Raw genomic sequence first — 24,241 nt, 5'->3', positions numbered from 1 at the left:
AGAGAAAGCAGGAAGCCAGCAGAACATTAGGAAATGTTTTATTTCAACCAGAATTTTTCCCACAGCTGCAATAAAACCAAAACTCTGTGCAGCGACAGTGTCACACAGTTTGTGTCCCAGCAGAGTCCAAACTGAACAAAACCCACACAGAACACGATCACACTGAACTCACGGTGGGCCGGGTTTGGGTGTGTCGTCGTAGGATGTTTTGTGCCAGCTTAAGACTGATGGCAGTATTCAAAAACGATTCGCTCACAACGTTTTGCTCGAAACACACAAACAGCGATTGCAGGAGAAGAATAAAGACTGAATAAAGACAGTGGCTCCCAAATTTGGGGGGCTGGAGATAAAATAAAAGATTCTTCTCTTTTGAAATAATCAAGTAGTTTTATCGTGTCTGGCCTCTAAACACTGTGGCCATGCAACACTAGCTTTTGTATTAATAATTTGTATTACTATTGTACTATTATAAAACACAAAAATGATTCAGCTGAAATGCAAAGATCAGCCATTTCTTGCATTTCCTTTAGCATTTCAGGGATAAGATCATTAATTAGAAAACCATCACTATGCTCCATCTATTTGGGACTTTCACCACTTTAAAATCCTAACAAGTGGCCCCAATGACTTCAGGCTTTCTCACAATCCTTGTATCGTTGGGCGGGGTGGATTAGAGCAGAGCTCCCATCGTTATCCACACCCTCACTCCAGGAGAACCTCCTCCTTCCCCCCCTTGTGATGTGTCAGTGGGGGAGAGGGGTGAGGCGGTTCACACAAGGGAATAATTTCAGGAGAAGGAATAGTTTCTCCTGGAATCAGAGTGCCTGTATCTTTGTCGTGTTCTAGTAATGACCCCATGACTCATTTTTATTTTATACTTACTTTTAACGGCATAAAACATAAATAACCACAGGACAGGATGAGAAAGAAACAAGGATTTTAAGTAACAGAAAAAGCACGATTTTCTTTTTTTTTAAAGCCCAGTTTTAACTTATAGGCTGTGAAACTCTGCTGTAGAGAAATGGGATGTTTGTTTCTATCAGTCACTCCCCAGCTTTTATCAGCTTGCCATGAAACTTCATTCAGATGATAAATCAAACGTATCCCTAGAACCAACTGGCACATGCCAGCAGGTTCATTATCCACAAAATAAGAGAAACCTTTAGCAAACTGAATAATTACCATGTGGACATACTATCAGAACCATCACTTTATGTCTTCTTGAAGTTATTGTAAAATGCTACTTTTAGCTTCTTCCTTTTTCAGGAAGCTCCACATTTGATTTGGCAGATTATTTTTAAATGCCAGGGATTGAACTGGGGATCTTTTGCTTGTTTTGTAAATGGAGTCAACATGTCTTCTTTTCTTAAGACAGGTGATGATATTGAAGGCCCTGAAACCAACCAAATACTCTCATCATGTCACATCAGTCAAACCACCACTGTCCAACAGTAGTAATATATGCATATGTAATGGATATGTTGTTGCATTTAATCACACAGTATTTTAAATCCTCTGTACTCGTGAAATTGAAACGTGGGAATCTTTTCTCACCACGTTTGCTATGGTCTGCTGTTTTTGTGACAAGCTTGAAAAGTCTGTGGATGCAAATTGAAAGAAACTGATTAAACTTAACGAAACACAAGACCTTCAAAATGCAAAAATAAATAATAATACAGCTCCTTACCTTCACATAGCATCATTATTAGTAACGCGCATTGGTTTAAAGTGCCTGTGAGGAGCCGCTCAGCAGTGCTGGGGGGTTAGGAGGGGGCAAAAAAACCAAAACAGCAATAACACATTTTGTGATGCTTTTAGAGCAGTTGTAATCATTTTTGATTTTGCCCACTCCACTTTTTACCATTTTAATTACCAGTACTACAACATAGAGTCTAGTCTGTTATTACATTATTGGGAATCCTGTCATTCATGCATTCATGTGCAGCATTCAGACATTTGAAGCCCCAAAATGGAGCATTCTCCATTGAAACATACATTCAGTCATATTATTAGTTATTACATGCATTTATTTGAGGAACAAATTTTCGCCATACATATCTTTGTGATTACCAGCACAGTTCAATTAAGTTAACAAATTATTCTCTTAAAAAAATTCTAAAAATTAAAGCATTACAAACAGTGGGAGCAAACTATCTGCTGGGTGGAGAAGAGCAGGAGGGTTGAATGCTGCTCCGTGTGCACCTTCTTGTATCTGCATCAGGGAGGAAACATCAAAGCAGAGAAACCCATTTAACTGCCTTGCTCTGAAAAACAAAGGACTGGGGTTGGACTTGCACAGGCATCAATAGATGATGCTGTTCAGACTGCGGGCTTGTTTAGGCCTGTGGGAAAACAACCAGCACTGCCCCCTTGTGGCCACAGCTTCACACAGCGCAGCTTTAAAATATGATTACTTGTGCCTGCTCCTTTCTTGTTTCATTACTGCACCCTGGCTGTTTCTAATCATTCAATCTTATTTACCTTTCCTCAGATTATAATTAGACCCTCTCCCCTCTCAAAAACACAAAACTAGATATATCCTCTAGTGTAGTATGATATATACATCAAAAACCTTAAAGCAACCCCTAAACATGAAAGGAAAAGTAAAATAAGGGGTGGGTGAAGAAGAAAAAAGGGGGGAAATAAATCAAAAGGCTCATAAAATAAATATGAAGTAACTGATTTCTCAAAGCAGCCAAACAACAAACTCTTACCACCCCCACCCCTGAAAAAAAAAAAAAAATTAATCTGAAGTAGTGAGATTGAAGGCAACATGAATGTGCAGCGAGAGCAGAGGGGAGAGATGGCACCACAAGTACCAGTGGAAGACTGAAGGACAGGACGAAAGGAGAGGGGAGATGACGACTGAGACCAGGCTGCTTTTCTTTACACCTAAACACAACAAAAGACCAATTGAATGAAGCAATCACTGAGCTGCAGAGAATCAAGGAAAAACTGCTTTTCTTCCCTCTAAATAAATCTACTAAAAGCTGAATTTCTGACATTCACTGAAGTTCTGTTTTCTTTTTAGCGGGGAACAAATTACAGACTCAGTGACCTCTAAAAAGCAGTTTTATTGTAGCAGAAGCAAGCGGGAGATGGTTGCAGCTCCTCCACGTCAGATCTGAAAGGTCTGGCCAGAGGTGGGGACGCGGATTCCTGAGGGGCCAAAGTGAGCGGAGGAAGAGAAAACAAAGAGGAGAGGTCACTTTGACAGATGTCCCTTAGAGTTTAGAGGAGAGAGTGGGAGACACGCACAAAATGTTGACACTTAAACAGATACATTAACGCCTTCAGCTTCCTTGGATATAAAAACCTTTAATAGCGACCTACTCCACCCTCAAGTGTTTAAAGCCAGCAGGTCTGATCAGCAGGGTCTGCCACTGTTATTTTGTCACTTCACATCATCACTGTTGTTGTCTTTGTGTTTGTATGTTACAAAAAAAACCTTTTAAATTACTAGTTATTTTTTCTTGGTGGAGAAGAGCGCAAGGGGCTGTGAGAAAGGTCCATCTTTGGTTAGTGTTTCATCCTCTCTCCTTTGTCCACCCCCATCTCACTTCTGTGTAAAGATTGTGGACTGACAAAATGTAGTGACAACAGGGTGAACTTTATTACTCTTTCCCCCCTTTTCGCATATTCATTGTGCATATGCATGTGTTTCAGTGGTTGGTGTAGTGTGGATGTAGAGGGTTCCTTATGTCACAGCTGAGCTCCACAGGCAAATTTTGTCCTTTCAGTCTTTTCCATGATTTGTTTGCATTTTCCTGTATCGAGCTGAGTGTGTAACACTGGGTCTTCTGTCCTTTATGGAAATGCTGTGTTGGTGGTTATGACAAAAACATTGTAGGAGACATTGTAGCAGAGCCAGACAACTTATGTTGTTTTGACCTGTCCTGATAGTCCCTGTGGAAGCAGAAGATAAAAAGCTATATTGACACATGAACTTTCAGTTATCTTTTCTCACATGCAGCAAACACAGAAAATGGTCCACTTCAGATGCATTTGCACTACAAAATATACTCCGTGTGGTTTAGGAGAGGGAGATGCCTGGATAGTGTGTGCAAGACGCAGCATACTTGAGGCCTAATCCCTACCATAAATGAATGTAGCGGGCACTTGTCTTCGCACATCAGCACAATCCATCATCACACACTCATTACTTGGGAGCTGGCAGGCTAATGTCTGATCCGACTACATCCGACATTTGTGTTCTTACATGTATCTCGATTAGGCAAGTCTCTGAAAGCCTGTAGTGCATGATGCACACGTGGCAACAAGTATGTAGGGAAATTTAAAAAAAGAAAGAAATTTCAGCACCATTTCATGACCTGTTAAGTCATGTCAGGTGACAGATCACCTGACAGAAAAGTCTTTGGCTGCACCAATCTGTGCCCATACTGGTGTCTGCAGCCTTTACAATATTTCTGTAGTATTGCAGCTGCAGCTCTGTGCAGCAGCCTCAACAATGGAGGTGCGGAACATGATCCATTCAGCCATGTCCTCAGCCTCCCTTGGAATGGCTGTCAATGTTTTGCCGGAGGAGGGAGTTGAAGATCTCGCGGACTGGGGCCTCTACCAGGCATTTCCAGCACACCGTCACTATATGTTTAGGTGCACCAGGTCTGTCCAGCATCCCCCCCACCACCTGATCCAACTCACCACCAGGTGGTGATCAGTTGACAGCTCAGCTTCTCTCTTTACCCGAGTATCCAGAATATACGGCCACAGATTGGATGACATGATTACAAAACTGATCAACCTGCGACCTAGGGTGCCCTGGTTCCATGTGCACTTATGGAAATCCTTATGTTCAAACATGGTATTTGTTATTGACAAACTGTGGTTTGCACAGAAGTCCAATAGCAAAACACCTGGCTTAACATCAGGGAGTCTATTCCTACCAACCTTGCCCCTCTAGGTATCACTGTCATTTGCCACGCGAGCATTGAAGTCTTTCAGTAGGATGACTGAGTCACCGAATGGAGCACCCTCATCACCTCGCCCAGCAACTCCAAGGAGGCTGGGTACCCTGAACTGTCATTTGGCGTGTAAGCGCAGACAACAGTTAGGACCTGTTCACCAGCCTGAAGGCACAGGGAAGCAACCCTCTTGTCCAAAGGTGATGTACAGGCAGCAAGCCAAGGGGATACAAGTATGCCCACCTCACTACCTCTCATTGAAGGCAACTCCAAAATCGAACAGAGTCCAGCCCCTCTCCAAGACCCCTACAACACCTCCAGCAGGTGATGGGCCTATAGGAGGATGTCTTGGGCGGCCAGGCCCCACAGGCTAAGGCTCAGTCACCAGATGCACCTGATTTCAATGACTTCACTGTTTTAAGTGACCAAAGTTGTCAAACACTGACTCAAAATGAAAACTGTAATTAAAAAAAAAAAAATCTTCTTTGCCACACTTTTTTCATGTATCTGAATATTATCTGCACACTTGCTCTCTTTACTGTGTTGTAAGCTGCTAAAAATGAAACTGTAGAGTGAAATATTAGAATTCCAGAGATAGAAAAAGCAGTTATTTCAGGGGGCATATCAGGCCTTTTGTAATTTTCTGCCATTTATATACCATTCTTCTACCAGAAGGCGAATGTGCTGTGGAAGTGCTACCTACAAATCAAAAGGTTCATCAAAATGCTGCATCCACTCCCCCATTGTACTGACAGATTGTCTGCAGAGGCACATTCTGTAGCCTTTGCTGCAAAGGCTGCTCACTGGATGGTTGGCCTTCAGCATTCACATATTTTAGAGGAGAATACGGCTCAAACAAATCCATAAGTATATGAATAGCTGACAAGTTGTTGAATGAAAACAAGAAGTTGGAAAAAAAAGAAATCCAACTAGCATTCTTTGTTTTGTAGCCTCCAGAGCTGAATGAAGTCTCCTGAAGGGCAGTTTTGAAAGACGGCCGATCAGAACTGACTAGGCTCTTTAGGAGGTAAAACAACTTGTTCAGACAGAGGCTGACATGAGGGGCTCTTACAAGGCTAGCAGACACCCACAACAAAAATACAAAACTGGAAACGTCAATATTTCTTCATCAAAGAAAACAAAACAAAAAAAAACTCCTCTGCTTCCTTAATCATGTGTATTTGCTGATTAGGACATTTGTGTCAAAAAGGAATTTGTAAATTTGTTTAAGGATTGACAGCATTTCACTTATAAGCAGAAGAAATGGTTTGTATTGCTCAAATGATAAAAACTCCTTGAATTCACTAATATGCAAACAGGAATAAGTCTTGAAGTTGTTCATTCTTAAAGTTGTAGTCCCTGCTTCAAACTTTACAGCAGAGTAACAGCATGATGATGAATCTATACCTCACGGTGAGCCTTTCCCAGTCTCCAAACTGGCTTCTAGCAGCAGCTCCTCCAGGTCTGATCCACAGCTGACACTCACTACACGAGTGACACATAAGACACTTTTAAACAAGCTTTCTACAACCAAAACCTAGTGAATGTGACCTTATTTAAAAAAAAACATCACATCAGTGTTCACACATTCTCACCGTGCTCCATCACACAGCTGCCAGGCTTGGGGCTTTCAGTGTCGAGAAGATGGAGGGAGAACTCAGGTTTCAGGCCATTGGGCAGAGAACAACCGACCGCCTCCCCCTCCAGAGCCTCAGCAAAACTCTCTCCCTCATCTGCAGAGCTTTCATCAGCCGATTCCTCCTCTTCGACTGGTGGATTAATTTCAGCGACAGCTTCAGGCCAAGATGGGGCAGGGTTGGGACTCTGTGTTACATCTCCTGCTTGAGGATTTGACTCCTGTGCCCCACCCTCAATGACAGCTGGTGCCTGCCGATCAGTGTGGACAGAGAGGAAAGACTCCATTTCCTGTTCATGTGCCTCTGTTTGCTGCTTTGGTAATGGTTCCTCTTGGTTTGGCTGTTCTGTCTCTGCTAAACTGGGTTTTTCATTTTCTAGTAAGCTGACCGCCACTTCCTGATTCTCTTTCTGTAGAAGTGTCTCTTGTGTTTGGTGTGGTGGGTGGGTCTCCTCTGATGCAGAGACTAGGTCATTCTGTAGCTGTTCCAGTGCAGATGTTAACAGTTCCTGCTGTGGAGGTAAGCTAGTCTGGGGCGGATTCAGTTCATCTGACTGTTTACACTCTTGGTCCATCACTTGCCTATCATCTCCTACGGGACATCGCTCCTCCTCCTCTTTCTTTTTGTTTCCTTCTACACAAGTAGGATCAGGTTGGGGGCTTTTAGGGCTCTCTGTTACCTGCACTGATGAGGAATTTAAAGGTGACTGTAGACTTGGATGTGCCGTGGCTTCTGTGGCTTCAGTTGTAGACTCTGACTGTAGTTTGTGGGTTTGTGTAGTATTTAGTGCTACAGGACTCTGCTCTGTCATTTTACAGTCTGTCGATAGAGCAGGTGAGTTCTCCTTCATGCCCTCCTGTGTCAGTTGTGTTTGTGTAGGTGTTTGAGATACGCGTGGGGGCTGTGTCTGCTGTGTCATGTCTACAGGAGTCTTTGAGGGCTCTTTAGACTGGCTGGGAACAGCAGGTACACTTATCTGGAGCTGCTGCTGCTGCTCAGGGGGGCTCTCTACCCGAGTTACCATGAAAATCTTATGACCCCTCCCAGGGCTTGAGACAGATATGCAGCGCCCAGGAGATGGAGGTGTACCCGGAGGAGCTGCAGATTCTGTGACGGTGACCGAAATTACACTTGGCCCTCCAGAAGATGAAGCTGAGGATGTACGTGAGGCACTGAGTTGGGAGTGTGCAACCCCTGTTAGGGTTTGATGAGCGGTCTGGTTTGAAAGAGTGGAGGAGTTTGAAGCGGGAGAAGACTTTGTTACTACCTCACTTTCCTCCTCATCCTCAGTGTCAGAATCAGACTCCATGTTTGTTTGAGGAACATTCGAGTCGGAGCTCGCTCCTGACTCGCTGCCTGTCTGCACTGCATTTTCTGCTGTTTCATCCTCTGTGTTCCTGCTCTGCTCTGACGCTGATTCTTGCTCCTCCTCTTCATCTTCCCCGGTCCCATCTTCTGTGGCAATTTCAGCCATGGAGGTTGACTGCCTCATCTTCTGCTCGTTCTCCTCCTTTTCTTTAGCAAGGATGAAATTCCTCTTGCAGCCATTCTGGATCTCAGCCAGCAGGGCACGCTGCGTTTCAATGAAGCTCTTCACCTGAGAGACAACAAACAAAAAACAAAACACCACATTTCTAACATGCAAAAGAAACACTGTCAACGGGACTTTATTTCCTTCATCCCTTCCTTTGTACAAACAAGTATTGTGAATACTATAACAAATTTAATCCAAAGATTTAAACAAAATCAAACTCCCTCGGCCTTCTCTACTCAGGCAGCAGCACTCCACATCAAGCTTCTTGTGAAGACATAACTCTTTAGCAATAAGACAGATGATTTCATTAAAATAAAAAACGAATATTGTGCTTTTGTTGACAATCAATTAACAACTGAGATTTGTTCCCCTGTCGAGTACTTAACAGATGCCCTGAGGGAGTATGTCAAACTGGCTTGAAAAATTCAGTGTGGTCAAAGCAGTGCTCATATCATATCATAATATCAGTGTGGATCACTGATTTGTTTTTATAGTTTTTCGACAACAGTAGAGGTCGTTGGCACCATACAACAAGAAAAGCAAAGCTAAACTGTTGCAGGGTCTGGTCTCCTCATTGGAAGATATATATATATATATATATATATATATATATATATATATATATATATATATATATATCAGTGACGTGCAGTCAGGGGAGCAGGTGAGGCACGGCCTCACCTGTCATCGTGGAAATATAAAATTAAAAAATAAATTAAATGGTTATATTCATTCAGTGATTTGTATTTTAAAGATTCTTTTCCATTTAACTACACCATTTTTAGATTAGTTTTTTTCAAAATCGCTGAATTTTCGCATTTGCCGGTCAAATACTAAGAGACGAACGGTGAGGCACCAGCCCGGCGAGCCGCACCACGGATTGCGCAATCCGTGGTGCGGCTCAGTATAGTCATTGCCAATGACTACTAACTGTGCTGGCATGCTATGCAGTGAGACCGGATTACTTTCCCTTTGCATGTGGCTATTAAAATGTTCTAACACTTTTACTATATGAACTAAATTTCTATATTTTAGCTGGTGTATATAATGCACAGTTTTTTTTTGTTGTTTTTTTCATTAACAACTGTATGTGTGTGTAATGCATTCTTGTGTTGAGCGATCATGAAACTGCTGCGAAGAGACACTAGGTGAGGCACGCAGTTCTCGTGCCTCATGGTAGGGGGCGCTGGTGATCCCAGGGACTCTACGACTCCTCGGTGGCAAGCTACCATAAACAGTTAGCAAGGCCAGTTAGTTCTTCCTGTTGCTTGGCCTTATGTTCAACATGGAAGATTACATAACTCAACTGAAAGAATTTTCTAAACTGGACTTTCAATCGAAGCAGAAGATAATAATTAAAGGAAGACCAACACCGGAGCGAAAAGGGGGGCGCAGACGCGGTGAAGGTGAAACAAAACAAACGGGGCCAATGCAAAGGGGAAAAGAGAGAGGGGTGGAAAAGGAGGGGAGGACGGAGGGCCTCACCAGCACGACCCTCACCGCACGCACGGAGAGAATGGAGAGAGAGAGAGAGATATAGAGAGAGAGACACAAGAGAGAGAGACAGAGAGGAGAGAGACACAGAGAGAGATACACAGAGAGAGAGACACAGAGAGAGCACAAGAGAGAGACACAGAGAGAGAGACACAGATAGAGAGAGAGAGGAGAGAGGACACACAAGAGAGAGACACACAGAGAGAGACACACAGAGAGAGATAGAGAGATAGAGAGCAGAGAGAGAGATAATAGAGATAGAGAGAGATATATACCTATATATATGATATAACATATATATATATATATATATATATACATATACATATACATATATATATATACACACACACACACCAATCAAAGATGAAAAAAGTTGACACCTGACTGGTCAGAATCACATTTTCTTTTTTTTTTTTTTGCCAAAACCAGGCGTGGGTGTATGGGTTGCAGTTTTTAACAGAGCTTAAATGTGTTTTTCAGCCCTGATAATGTCATCCCCTGTCCTTTTGAAGCACCAAATTTCAACCCACCACATTGTATTTTGAGGGACTTTAACTCAGAAAAATGTAGTATTGTGGAGGCAGCACTTTGCATGGCTTCATAATATTTATACTAAAGTTGTTGTAGAGAAGAAATCAGAAGAAGAATTTAGGACTGCTCCATTTGTGCATGCCAACAAACATATTTGCACACAGCCAACATGAGATAATGCTGCAGAAATATTTGGACTACATTCCCCCTTCTCTTTCCTTTACCCAGTCCCCCTTCCCCATGCCTTATTCGTGTACTCACAGTTTCTTTCTTGGGCTCCCGGTCAAGGTCGAGACGCAGCAGGGAGGTGTTAACCTTCAGGGCAAGTGACAGGGCCATGAGGCCACCTGTTTTAATCTCATTCTCTCGAAGGTCCAGGCGCAGCAGTCTGGGGCTCTCAGCAATGAATTCAGCCACAGCTACAGCTCCTACAGCATACACCACCAGCGAGGAGCGCAGTCAGAAATGCCAAACTCAAAGACAAGAAACTACAGCTGAGGCACAGATATACTAATTCCCACCTTCACATGACAGCTTGGTGGAAGCAAGGCCCAGCCTGAGCACAGAGCGGTTGGCGATCAGCCCATCTTTCAGCTTGTGGACTCCTTCGTTACCCACCGAATTATGGCCGAGGTTCAGAGTCTCCAGACTCTGTGTGCATGGCTGACAGAAACAATATTCAAATTAGAAGTGAAATTAAGAATGACTCACAAATTCACATTGTTTTGCTGTTTAACAGCACAGGAATAAGCTTTGAAGATCTACTGTAATTAAAAAAAAAAAAAAAAATAAAAAATTAATCAACATTGTACTTTATTCAGGATTTAATAACCAAATAAAGTTTGACCTTTTTTTCAATCACATGAATCTGCCTGCGCTCATCAGGTAGAAGGGGATTATAACAGAGCTGCACTCTACCCTCTCTAAAAATAGCACTTGTCTCCAATAAGATGTCCTTATATCCTCTTTTTCTGAACTCAAAAAGCGCCACGTGACACAAGCTGCCAATCCCCCCCACCCCCACATTAAAGACACATCCACACTAAAAACCATTAACATTCAACCTCACTTAGAGAGAGGATGAATCCTTGATTTTGCCAATTACGTGGGTCCAATAGGAAACGTCTCACTAGCTGCAGAAGCTTTCATGTATTGAATGATGGGAACTGGCCATTAAAGTGAAATTCAAAAGCTAAATTATGGGTTAAAAATGTGTCATAAATGAGAAACACTGAATCTTGACTACCCAGCCCATAATGAACATAATTACACCAAGTCAACAAAATTAAACAAATCTCATTAAATATCATCAATAAACTGGAAACAGTGAGATCAACAAATGTGTTGCAGTAGCTTCACACAATCATCTGTTTTTTTTTTTTGTTTGTGTGGTTGTTTTTGGGGGGGGGGTTTGTTTTTTTTTTAATACTGACAAGACGGAAAATGTAATTACTCAGCAGAGTCTAATTCAAATATTTGAGTAATAACAATAAAATGATGAAAGGAAAGAAAAACTGCGAGATTCTGACATTCAATCACTCAAAGACTTCAGCAACAAATTATCTGTAACAAACTGCTATGAATTTATTCCAGGATAAATGGTTGGAATTGGCACAACCACAACATGAGCTCACATTATTCAGTTAGTGAGATACGACAACACAAAATGTCAGGTGTATTAATGACAAGTTTACACAGAAATGCCCAGTCAAATCAGACGTCATAGCATGTGTTTACACAGCACACTGGATCCACCAACTATACAACTGATGGAAGCGAATAGCACTTTCCCAGAGGATATGCAAATATGAATGCCTACGTGACAATAAACACAAAGTTCTCAGCCTTATTTGCCCAGACATTAAGGGGTGTGAAATGCAGTCTGTGCAACCTGAGGAAAAACTGGATCCCTCCCTGCCTCACTACTGCTACTTCAAGCAAGGTGCTGGATGTGACTCACCAGTATTCCAGTAAAGGCGACATGCTTTATGCGTAAAATCTGTTAAAATAATTAAATTATAGTTGTACCCAGTGACTGAGGTAGAATTAAAATGTGCACATGTGGAAGTAAGCTGAGGCCTGGGTGCAGGACATGAAGAAAAATTAAATATAACAAACAGCACGTGTCTATTTTGATCATTTCTCAAACAAGAAAAATGTTTTAATTATGTCTCCAAGTGCATTTCTGTACCCATAAACTCTTAAAAACCTTGATAAATGTGTTTGCAGACTGGCTTCATTGACACAATGAGTGTGTGTGTGTGTGTGTATACCAGTGCAGCAGCAAGGTAGCCCATGCCATTGTGCGTGAGCTGGTTGTTCCATAGCACCAAGGTGACAAGGCCTTTTCTCTGTTCTTTCAGGCCTTCACACACATAGGCCAGACCTGCGAAGACAGCGACAAACACAAACCGAGTTGTGGTGAGCATATTTAAGACAAGTGTAGAAAACAAAAATGGTGATGAAGAAAGTGCAGTGAGAAATGTTTTGCAATATTATTAAACTGTTAAACTCAAAATAATATCCCTGTGCTGTATCAGTGTCTAGAGATAAAGAAAATACATTTCAGATATAAAACCTTTTTAATGCCACTTTAAATGAAATCTAAGAGTAAACTTGTCACACCCCAAAGGAAAAAATACGGTTAAGTTATGATTAGCAATGTTTTACCTTTAGTTGTTCAGCTAATATCTGTCCACTTATCACAGTAGACTTAATCATTGATCACTATGTGCACTAACTGTGATTCAGTGCTCCCTTTTCCAAAAATATCACACCCTTAAGGATGCAGTAGCATCGTGTGACCTAAATGTGTAGAGGGTTAAAAATAACATTACTGTGTGCTGGAAATTACTGTGGTCCTGTGACTAAAATATTTTAAATACTTTTTTAAGGTCCTGCAGTCACTCCGTGTGCTCAGCAGTGTCAAGACCATAAACCTTTCACTTTGCTTTCACAGCAAGGTTTTCCCTGCGTAAGATAAATTTTGACAGCCACTAAGGAGCTTTTGTCCTTTCCCAAAAGTAAAATCACGAAGATTGTAATATATTTTTACAGTTTCTTTAAGTTGAGTTTCATTTAACCAGGCTGAATTCAAAGACACCCCTAAATTCAAAGTGAAAAGAAAAAAAAAAAAAAAAAAGATGTGGCATTTCATAGCAGCAATTTAAAATGATGCACAGCGGTTTGTATGGCTCCCATGTGCTTATAATGAGATGACAAATGGTGTGCTGGGGGATGTCCTCCCAGATCTGAACCAGGGCATCACTGAGCTCCTGGACAATCTGAGGTACAACCTGGCAGCGTCAGATGGACCGAAACATAATGTTCCAGAGGTGTTCTATTGGATTTAAGTGAGGTGAGCGTGGGGGGCATGTCAATGGTATCAAGTCCGTCATCCTCCAGGAACTGCCTGCATAATCTCGCCACATGAGGCCAGACATTATCGTGCACCAGGAGGAACCCAGGACCTACTGCACCAGCGTAGGGTCTGACAGTGGGTCCAAGGACTTCATCCTGATACTTAACGGCAGACTGCCTTTGCCTAGTCTGTGCTTCTCTCCATTAATATGCCTCCACAGACTGACAACCAAACTGGTCATGCTGAACGATGTTAAAGGCAGCACAATGTTCTCCAGGGTTTCTCCAGCTCCTTTCACGTCTGAGACGTGCTCAGGGTGAACCTGTTTTCATCTGTGAAAAGCACAGGGCGCCAAGGGTATATGTGCCAATTCTGGTATTCTATGGTATTCTCAATAAGTTTGGCTTACTGTGCCGGGCATCAAGCACAAGGCCAATTAGAGGACGTCAGCCCTCGGGGCACCCTCATGAAGTCTGTTTCTGATTGTTTGGTCAGAGAAATTCACACCAGTGGCCTGCTGGAGGTCATTTTGTAGGGCTTATCCTGCTCCTCCTTGCACAAAGGAGCAGATACCAGTCCTGTTGATGGGTTGGTCTACTTGCAACCTCTGTAGGGTCCAGGTATGCTACCAGCAGTGACACTGACCCTAGCCAAATCCAAACTCAGTGAAAAACCAGTAAGAAAAGATGAGGAGGAAACAAATGTCAGTGGCCTCCACCTGTAAAACATTCCTATTTTGGGAGTCATCTCATTGCAAAGTAGCTGAAACTGATTAACAACCCGCTCTGCTACCTAACCGACCAGATCAATATCCTAAAAGTTTAACTGACTTGAAGTTATACTCTGACTAAAGTGTTCCTTTAATTTTTCTGAACAGTGTACATTCAAACCAATCACGCTTAGGTGCACAGTCACACCTTAAAAGCCCATTTTAAGCAATGAAAAAGCCGTGGACTTACGGGTCAGACCACACCCATCTTTGAACTCATACCTCCTTTTGAGCTAAGCTACACACGTCTGTCAGGTTTCATGACATGTGTGGTTATGCTGCTATCATGTTGACAATCTGTTCACAGGCAAAATAAAAGTACTTAAAGATCACCTCTGTGTTTTTCATGATGACACATGTAGCAATTACAGCAGCACAACAATCTGTCACAAGGAATCTGAATTTAACTAAAAACAAATATTCAACTGCGTTAATGTTTAAATCTACCTAGTTATGTTCATCAAGAAGACATGCTAAAACCCACAGTTGCCATTATATGAAAATACTTCTGTCCCATAGCTAATAAATACAGAGTGAATTTACAGACTGGAAATAAGAATGTGCCTTGTTTTAACGGTTTGTGCTAGGCTGAATGCTACAATGGCTTTAGCTTATTTGAACTTTATTTGGCATTTTGTTTTGTTTTGATTGTTATACAAAGTTTAAATATCTACTTTTTTTTTTTTTTTTTAACTTTTGTTGAAACTCCCTACCTTCCTCGCAGGGATTGAAAAATTATATCTGATTTTGTGAAAAGATATTATGGTTCACAAAACAAACAAATCTAACAAAGAATTCCACCCTGAGAAAACAAAACTGTAAAAAAATAAAATCATGTGTCAGAGCGCTATCACTGCTTCTTACCAGAGTCCAGGATATGGTTATTGCGCAGATCCAGGATCTGAATGTTGTAGTTGAATTTGAGCAAGTTGCCAAGTTGGGCTGAGTCCTGCAGGCCATTGAGCTTGTTGTCAGCAAGGTACAACTCCCGCAGGTTCATATTCATCTTCAGAGCAGTAGCTGTACCAGCAAGATGAAAAACAAAACAAAAGTGAGGGAAGAAAAGGCAAAGAGGTTAAAGAAAACAGTTAAAAGAATAATAATTCTATTTTCAATCAGATAAAAAGCTTCTCTGAAGGTGAAATAAGGCTCCACTTGGCCATTGTACATCCCGTCACGCCCTAGCACTTTGGCTGCCTTACCCAATAACATGAGTGGTCTGCCAGAGAGGCCAGCATTCTCCAGGTGGAGGACTGCCAGGCTGCCACTGATTCTGAGCGCTCGTGCTACAAAGGGAGCAGAATGGTCCAGCAGGGGAGTGTTACGGGCATCAAGATACTGCAGAGAGCTCGTCTGAGGGGGAAACACCAACAGAGGTGCAAATTATTGGATATACACACCAAAAGGGTATAAGCCCAAAACAACCCATATTACTGTGATGAAAACAATTTTTGGGTGCCTCTTGAAGTGCAATAAAATACCACTGCAGTGGCCAGGCAGGATAAATATGTACATGACTGTTGAATAAAATACCCAAAATACACATAAAGCATGCAAACTTTCAGTAGGATTGATTTGATTTTAACCAAAGCCCAGACAAAGGTAATGAGATGTTATCATTTATTTAACCCAAGGCTCATCTTTAAGGATTTAAGGACATGCACTTGTCAAAGTATTTGCTAATTAGCTTCTCTTTGCTTTCTTGAAATGAGTTATTACTTTTAATTGACAATCTTCAAGATGAAATATACAGTGGATATGGAAAGTATTCAGACCCCTTTAAATTTTTCACTCTTTGTTTCATTGCAGCCATTTGCTAAAATAAAACAAGTTAATCTTATTTCTCACTAATGTACACTCAGCACCCCATCTTGACAGAAAAAAAAATGTAGAAATTTTTTGCAGATTTATTAAAAAAGAAAACTTAAATATCACATTGTCATAAGTATTCAGACCCTTTGTTCAGTATTGAGTAGAAGCACCCTTTTGAACTAGTACAGCCATGAGTCTTCTTGGTAATGATGCAACAAGTTGTTCACACATGGGTTTGGGGATCCTCTGCCATTCTTCCTTGCAGATCCTCTCTAGTTCCGTCAGGTTGGATGGTGAATGTTGATGGACCGCTATTTTCAGGTCTCTCCAGAGATGCTCAATTGGGTTTAGGTCAGGGCTCTGGCTGGGGCAGTCAAGAATGGTCACAGAGTTGTTCTGAAGCCACTCCTTTGTAATTTTAGCTGTGTGCTTAGGGTCATTGTCTTGTTGGAAGGTGAACCTTCGGCCCAGTCTGAGGTCCTGAGCACTCTGGAAGAGGTTTTCTTATATCTCTGTACTTGGCTGCCTTCATCTTTCCTTCAATTGCAACCAGTCATCCTGTCCCTGCAGCTGAAAAACACCCCCATAGCATGATGCTGCCACCACGTTTTATTGTTGGGATTGTACTGGGCAGGTGATGAGCAGTGCCTGGTGTTCTCCACACATACTGCTTAGAATTAACACCAAAAAGTCCAATCTTCATCTCATCAGACCAGAGAATCTTATTTCTCATAGTCTGGGAGTCCTTCATGTGTTTTTTGGCAAACTCCATGCAGGCTTTCATATGTCTTGCACTGAGGAGAGGCTTCCGTTGGGCTACTCTGCCACAAAGCCCCAACTGGTGGAGGGCTGCAGTGATAGTTGACTTTGTGGAACTTTCTGGAGCTCAGCCACAGTGATCTTTGGGTTTTTCTTTACCTCTCTCACCAAGGCTCTTCTCCTACAGTTGCTCAGTTTGGCTGGACGGCCAGGTCTAGGAAGAGTTCTGGTCGTCCCAAACTTCTTCCATTTAAGGATTATGGAGGCCACTGTGCTCTTAGGAACCTTCAGTGCTGCAGAAATCCTTTTGTGACCTTGGCCAGATCTGTGCCTCGCCACAATTCGGTCTCTGAGCTCCATGGGCAGTTCCTTCGACCTCATGATTCTCATTTGCTCTGACATGCACTGTGAGGTCTTATATAGACAGGTGTGTGCCTTTCCTAATCAAGTCCAATCAGTTTAATTAAACACAGCTGGACTCCAATGAAGGAGTAGAACCATCTCAAGGAGGATCAGAAGAAATGGACAGCATGTGAGTTAAATATGAGTGTCACAGCAAAGGGTTTGAATACTTATACTTACTTCTTTTTTAATAAATTTGCAAAAATTTCTACATTTCTGGTTTTTTTCTGTCAAGATGGGGTACTAAGTGTACATTACTGAGAAATAAAAGGAACTTTTTTGATTTTAGCAAATGGCTGCAATGAAACAAAGAGTAACAAAATTAAAGGGGTCTGAATACTTTCCGTACCCACTGTATGTGTGGCAGTGCTTCATTATTCAGACAGTCAATGCTCATAGAAAGTGAATGCCTTTTGGTGCAAACTCTGATCAAAAGCCAAAGAAGTTTCTCACAGAGTCAAGATTTTGATTACAATACGACTGCTCTACACAGTTACCACAGAATCACTGACCATGATTAAGAATGGGCCATTTTCCCTCTAGGATTGCACTAATGACCCAAATATAAAGATCGAAACAAATAAGTAGGCCACAATATTAATAATAAAGCGTGCAAAGTGATTTGTTGCTCTGCAGATAGATTAGTGCTATTTACTGCAGTACACTAATCCAAAATATGCATAAATAACATACTCAGCCTAATACATTCAAAAACATTACTTTTTCATAGTATTTTTTGTATAGTTGATTTCATTTTATGTTTTTGTCATGACTCTCACCTTATACAAATGTGTAATAACTTTGTTGTTAACATATCCACTCCTCTGACAGAAACAATACCTCCACACGATTTGGTTTTTGAAAGATTAAAACAGCAGCTGTTCACATCCCTCTGTTTTCTCACATACGCTGCTGTCATGCTGATAAATCAGTGTGTTTAACTGGCAATGATTTGGATTCTTAATAGTAATAAGTGATGACTGACATCAAAGGGTGACTTATGTTTGTGCTGACAGAACAGCAGCAATGACATGAAAGGTAGGAGATAAGAGACAATAGGTGCCCTTGTCTTTTCCCCACAGACACAAAGGAATGACTAAAAAACATGGAGAAAAGAAGCAAAAATACATGCAGGCCACAGTTTGAGCTACAGCCTCAAGTACTTTCTCACTTCTCCCAAAGACATTTTACATTTTTCGATCACTTATGTATATTATTTTCAGTGACTTTTATGAGGACAGATTTTTCCTGAGCGGAAGCAAATGGATGGATGGATTTTTCCTTTCAGTAGTTCCATCATTTTCTGTCACAGTTCAACTATTATTTATGAATATAAAAAAAAAAAAAAAAAAAAAAAAAAAAAAAACTAAGCACGCCCTCTTTTAATTTTAAGGTTTTACAAACTGGTTTTACTGGTCCTTGGTGGGTCTTTTTTTTTTTTTAAATACAACTTCAGATAAATAACACCAGGACATATTACACTGTCATTATTTAACAAAAACTAAAAAAAAAAATATAGAAGCTGAAAAACACACCAGTGATTTAACAGCTTGTAGATTTTGTATGCTAAATGTTCAATATTTTTATAGATCTTTAAATATAACAAATCACATTCCCACCCTGATCCGGTTCTCTGCAGACTGTAGTTGTTAGTGTACAGGAAGATGATCTCTCACCTTTCGCATCATGTGAGCTGCGGCCTGCCATCCCCGTGTTCCAATGTGCTTGTTGAAGGAGATGTTGAGATGTGTGGCTGACTCATAGTACTCTATCATGTCAAAGAGAGCTGACGCACCCTGAGGGGGGATTAGGAGAAATATATTACCTATTGTGACAGATTAAAATCTAACAGTTTAAAAAAAGCTCTCACAGCTGGTTCACAGTGTTAAAAATGCAGAAAGAGATGTTATAAGATAGTAAGGAGCAGCTGCAGTTGCCTGGGTAACAGTCTCTCAGGACAGGTGAGAACTGCTGAGGTGTTACAGGGGGCTTCAGGTGTGTGTAGAGGTACTATAGCTGGAAAGACAAGCTAATGTGCTTCTGCAACTGTTTACTCTTGAAAAAAAAAAAAAAAAGATTAAGATTCAGCAGGATTCAAAAGAAGTGAGAACTAACTTTTTTCCGATTAGGGTTGCAACTGACAGTAAAAGAACCAGACAGATTAAAATGCAGCAATATTACACTGTAAACTGGCTGAGGTCATATTAGTTTTCTTTATTTTCCAAAAGCAAAGATTTAGATACTAAACTGAGTCACCGGACCACTGCTTTGGCACTCAAAACCATTTGAACAATTGAGAAAGAAAATATTCCTTATTGGAAGTACAAACAGAATTCTGACAGACTGAAATTTCACAAGGCACAGTGGCTATATGACTACTGTAACTATGAAATATAATGAATTTCATGTAGTAAAAGTATAGTAAAGTAATGTATGTTTCTGTTCAAACATCTAAAGTAAACCTTACAATGATGGAAAAGGTTTGAACCCAAAATTCTGCAACTGACCAGCTGCATTTCACCTGCGCAGAGAGCAATAATCAGCGTCTCTGTAAACTGACCCAACCTACAGCTCTCATCGCTTGTGACTGGGTCATGCACTGTGAATTCATCCCCCAAGATGAGACTGTGCATGATGAGCTCAACTGTAACTCCCTGAGCTGTCAGCTGTGTGTTTGGAGTAAATGACCCATGGCACCGACCCGTTGTCCTCCCTGCAACTTTAACCTTTTAACAAAAACAAAGTTCGAGTTGAAAGGTTACCGTTTTGACACACTGGAGGTGATCCAGCACATACTGCAGACTCACATGTCTCAGTGTAAGTAAAAAAAAAACAAAAAAAAAAACAGCAGCTTTGCTCTAAGCGGTCCATTCCTGACCATGAAGACAATCTTAAAAAGACAGATTTGAGAAATGGATATACACATTTTTATTTTTATAGGTGGACTAAGAGAACTTTATGATCACATATCATGCAATGGAAAAGAAAACTGGAAATATTCACCCTTTGAATACTTTGAAGCTATGGATGTGCTGGTTTGATTGAAAAGTTAAAAAGAAAAAAAGATTAACTTGACATCCAACAAGCAACAGCATCATGTTATTTCTGAACTATATCAGAGTACTGCACAAATATAAGTGCTATGTGACAGTGAGCCTTAAATGTGTGTGGTTAAGAAGAAGACTAAAATAAAATACCAGGTGATTAAGGATAAAGTCAAAGTGCCCTCACGTGATCAGTCTCAGCAATTACTGATGTACCCGCTACATAAAGGTGATGACACTGTAGTGAAGATAAATGTCCGGTTCTTTTGCTTTTTTGCCTTTTAAAACATCAGCATCTTAGCACATCAACAAGGTGCTGGGATGCCAACTCATGACTGGATTCTGTTTCTCCCATCTGTTTCAATGAAAAAACACCATACAATAAACAAATAAATGGGTCCTGCAACTGATCAACCAGCTGCAGGAGGTGATCCAGATTAAATGTGAGATCATCCCTTTCTGATGCTGATAAAAACTAAAAGTCAGAAAGGCTACTGCATAGCATCTCCTAGCCTTTCTGACTTTGCGTGTGTTTATACTGGAAGACTACTGAGTATACACCAATGTGTTTATCTACCGGGTGGGGGAAGATGAGTCATATTCGTCCAATAAAAGCCATCCTGTGATACTGCTTCCCATGCTTGCTCCTCCACAGGCTTCTTAAAGCACTCTCTATGACCATTTTTCTCCTTTCATCTTCTCATTTCATTCCCAACAAGATGCCATTGGTGCAGAGACGAGTCAAATATAAGCCAGATCAAGGCATCTACTGTATACCTCTCACACCCACTCAAAAATGAACCCAACCTCTTCCCCATTCGATTTATTTTCTATGCCATCTTCCTCTAATCCCAGCTCAACCGGCAACACTTGTTCAGTATTTCTCCTTTCAGAGTTTCATTTCATCTCAGCCCAAGGCGAGACACTTGTCTGAGACTGAAAAGCTGCTCTCTGGTGACTCATTCACATTTCTGGGGCAGTGCTCCATGTTGGGTGGAAAAGAAATTTGCATGCATCACTCGGCATTCGTTTAAATTTTTGAAATCTTTTTTCTTTCTTAAGAATTACATGTTGAAAATCTATTCTTAAGCTGGAGCATCGCTCATGCGAATAAATGTTTGCGATTTATTTTGTGTACAAACACAGCAACCTGCTGGTCTTCTCATCAGTAATCTATATCAAGAATTACTAATTTGAATTTTTTTACAAGCTATAATCTATCTCGAATTTATAGATGAATTAAGGATTCCTTTAAATTTTCCTCACAGTAACATAACATCATCTCTGCCACAGGTTGGCCACTTGAAAGATAATCCATTCCCACTGTCACTTCATTTTTTTAGTATTCATGAGTTGTAATATGATGATGTATTTTTCACTGTATCGAAGTTCTGGAGCTGATAATACAGCCTTTAAGCCCTACACAAAACACCTGTCAATATCAGGGCAGAAACCCTTCAGCACCCATAAACACCTGGTATTAAAATATTATCCGTCTGGATGTCTGGATATGTTATCTAGAGTATACTTACAAATGATATTAAAATGTATAATTGTCATCTGGATTGTGTCAACATTGTGATTGGACCTCAGTAAGCAAATTAGTTAGAGCTGGCAGACTTGCTACTGAAGATGGTAGGGCTGTGCAATTAATCGAAATTTGATTTCAATTTCAATTTTGGGACCAAACGATCACAAAAACAGTGTAATCAACAAAAAACGATTATTATTAAAACAATTTTGTCAAATTACATTCTGTATACTCTTGGCCCTGGTTTATTCTGCAGCTTTGTGTCGTTGCGGCCCTACAGCTTAACCTACATAAGTGGCATGATGTTGCCGACACTTATGCTTGTGCAGGTGCATTATGTGTTAATTACTGTTAATTACCTGACCTGCAACCCTCAAGAAATATCAAATAACGTCCATTGTGTCCCTATAATCAAGGGGGCATGATTAGCAAGGGACGGCAGGGAGATGCCCCTACCAATATTTGCTCCGCAGTCGTAATTAGCACCCCACTGGAACCCGATTGGCCTTAGAATGCGTAATATATATTTTATTTATAGATTCTGTATTTTATTTTACATTTAGTATTGATTGTCAAGAAATTGTAGAAATGCACTAGATTTCAAAGTAAAAGGCCCGTTTTGCCAGGCACCCAGACTTCAGTTTTGGAGTGTGTGTCCTCGTCTCCATTTAGACTAGATTTCCAAGTAGTCACTGTTCTTTAAGTGCAATAATATGTGTTTTCAAAAATCAGTAAGTAATCGTGTTAAATTAATCGTGATTTCAATACTGCCCAAAATAATCATGATTATGATTTTTTCCATAATTGAGCAGCCCTAGAAGCTGGTGCAGTTGAGGTCATGTGAAGCAAGTTAATGAATGGATGCATTAACTTTTAAATTGCTTCTGCATGATTTGGAAAACTTGCTAGCTACTATTTGCAGTTTCTTTTTTTTTTTTTTAAGTTTGAAACTGTAATGCAGAACCTACTGCTGGGGGGCAGTGCAACTGCAGATAGGGCATGGATGACGGATGGAAACTAAAGTGAAACCAAGCTGAATGAATAGGATTTGTGTTGTGGAAATAAACAAGAACTTAGTGGTGCAATCATGCTGACCTTTATTTAACTAAAATAAACTTGGGCAACTTTTGTTGTCAATAACTGATAAATATTCTGGGGTGTGTAGGCTAAAAACAGAAACATATTTTAATATTTAAAGTAATCTATGTTAATTCTATATATAAAACACACACACACACACACACACACACACAGACACACACACACACACACACACACACACACACACACACAGACACACACACACTCGTTCCATCCTTCATCCTTTTTTTTTAAATTAATTGACCATGAATAAATAAAGTGAAAGATGTCCAACACCCTCTAGGTTCGAAGTCTTTCCAAGACTTTAAGGCCTGCATGTTAACTAACAGACTCTGCCAGTGTGCTGAAAAACAGCAGGCGACAGGAAGCTAAATTAATTCTGCTGTTAAAGACTGAAAGTACTCACACAGTTTGACAGACAGGAATTAAATAATGAGCACTAATTAAACTAAACCTTCTGGTCCAAAACAAACTCTTCCTGTGTGACTCTGGCAGCAGAGCTGTGTGATGGAGCACTATACATCATTTTGGGGCTCTGAGAGGAAGTGGTCAGGACCAGTGCCCATGTGCTCCACACTACAACACTGTCTATCTGTGCATGTCTACAGCCCAAACATTTTAATGTTGTTTACATAAGTGGACATCTGGGGTAATCAGAAAACTCATGACCACATACTGCATATCCTGCTAGTCCAGTAATCGTGGAAAAGATGATGGGAGTGTAACTGAAAGCAGGAATCCAAAGTGAAAGAAGATGAGAGAGGAAAAAAAAAAAAAAGAGAACCAGATATTAAAAGTATCTTACATCTTCATCCAGGTTGGTTTGCTCCAAGTCTATCAGTTTAAACTGGACCCTCTTCAAAATCTCTTCCAGAGACTCACATGCTTTGTAGTCCAGCTTCTCACCTAAAATGTATCCACACACACTAGTTAAATGTACTATATTGTGTGTGACTGTTGTTGTGGGTTTTTTTTTTTTTTTTGTACTTACCTTTCAAATCTAAGCATTCGTTTCGCTGTGTCAGGTCTTTCAGTTCCTAGAGAAACAAAAACAAGTGGTGTCAGGAAGGGCTGACTTGCTGTATTTCCCTACACTGAAGCAATCTTTGCTTTTCACATGTTGAAGCCCTCACATCATTCAGCAGTCAATTCACTTAATTGCAGGTAAAACAAAAATCAAGATAAACAATTGCTGCAAAAAAAAAAAAAAAAAAAAAGGAAAAAAAAGCATTTGCAGCAGACATTAACTCAAGGCTCCCCTGGAGTATTTTTCTACTGGTTTTGTTTTGGGATCCACTGAAAGGGACTGCTGAGTCAACCTCAATGATGATAACTTTTGCT

The 24,241-nt window shown here is 40.7% G+C and overlaps 1 protein-coding gene across 1 annotated transcript in view; it reads right to left on the bottom strand.

The window, feature by feature from the left end:
• Positions 1–53: 53 nt before the first annotated feature.
• ppp1r37 (protein phosphatase 1, regulatory subunit 37) overlaps positions 54–24,241 on the bottom strand; it is a 52,733-nt gene continuing 28,545 nt past the window's right edge. The window contains exons 3-13 of the mRNA XM_030743907.1: positions 23,892–23,937; positions 23,706–23,806; positions 18,901–19,020; positions 15,454–15,604; positions 15,116–15,271; positions 12,395–12,507; positions 10,643–10,784; positions 10,383–10,549; positions 6,518–8,156; positions 6,330–6,407; positions 54–3,906 (exon numbers count right to left, since the gene is read on the bottom strand). Coding sequence (XP_030599767.1) covers positions 6,331–6,407; positions 6,518–8,156; positions 10,383–10,549; positions 10,643–10,784; positions 12,395–12,507; positions 15,116–15,271; positions 15,454–15,604; positions 18,901–19,020; positions 23,706–23,806; positions 23,892–23,937 — 2,712 coding nt within the window. The 3' untranslated portion in view covers positions 54–3,906; position 6,330. The remainder of the gene's footprint in view (positions 3,907–6,329; positions 6,408–6,517; positions 8,157–10,382; positions 10,550–10,642; positions 10,785–12,394; positions 12,508–15,115; positions 15,272–15,453; positions 15,605–18,900; positions 19,021–23,705; positions 23,807–23,891; positions 23,938–24,241) is intronic.

The sequence above is a fragment of the Archocentrus centrarchus genome, chromosome 13 (genome assembly GCF_007364275.1).
Source record: "Archocentrus centrarchus isolate MPI-CPG fArcCen1 chromosome 13, fArcCen1, whole genome shotgun sequence".
Lineage (NCBI taxonomy): Eukaryota > Metazoa > Chordata > Actinopteri > Cichliformes > Cichlidae > Archocentrus > Archocentrus centrarchus.
The sequence above is the reverse complement of the archived record's forward strand: the minus strand, read 5'-3'. Positions and strand labels throughout refer to the sequence as shown.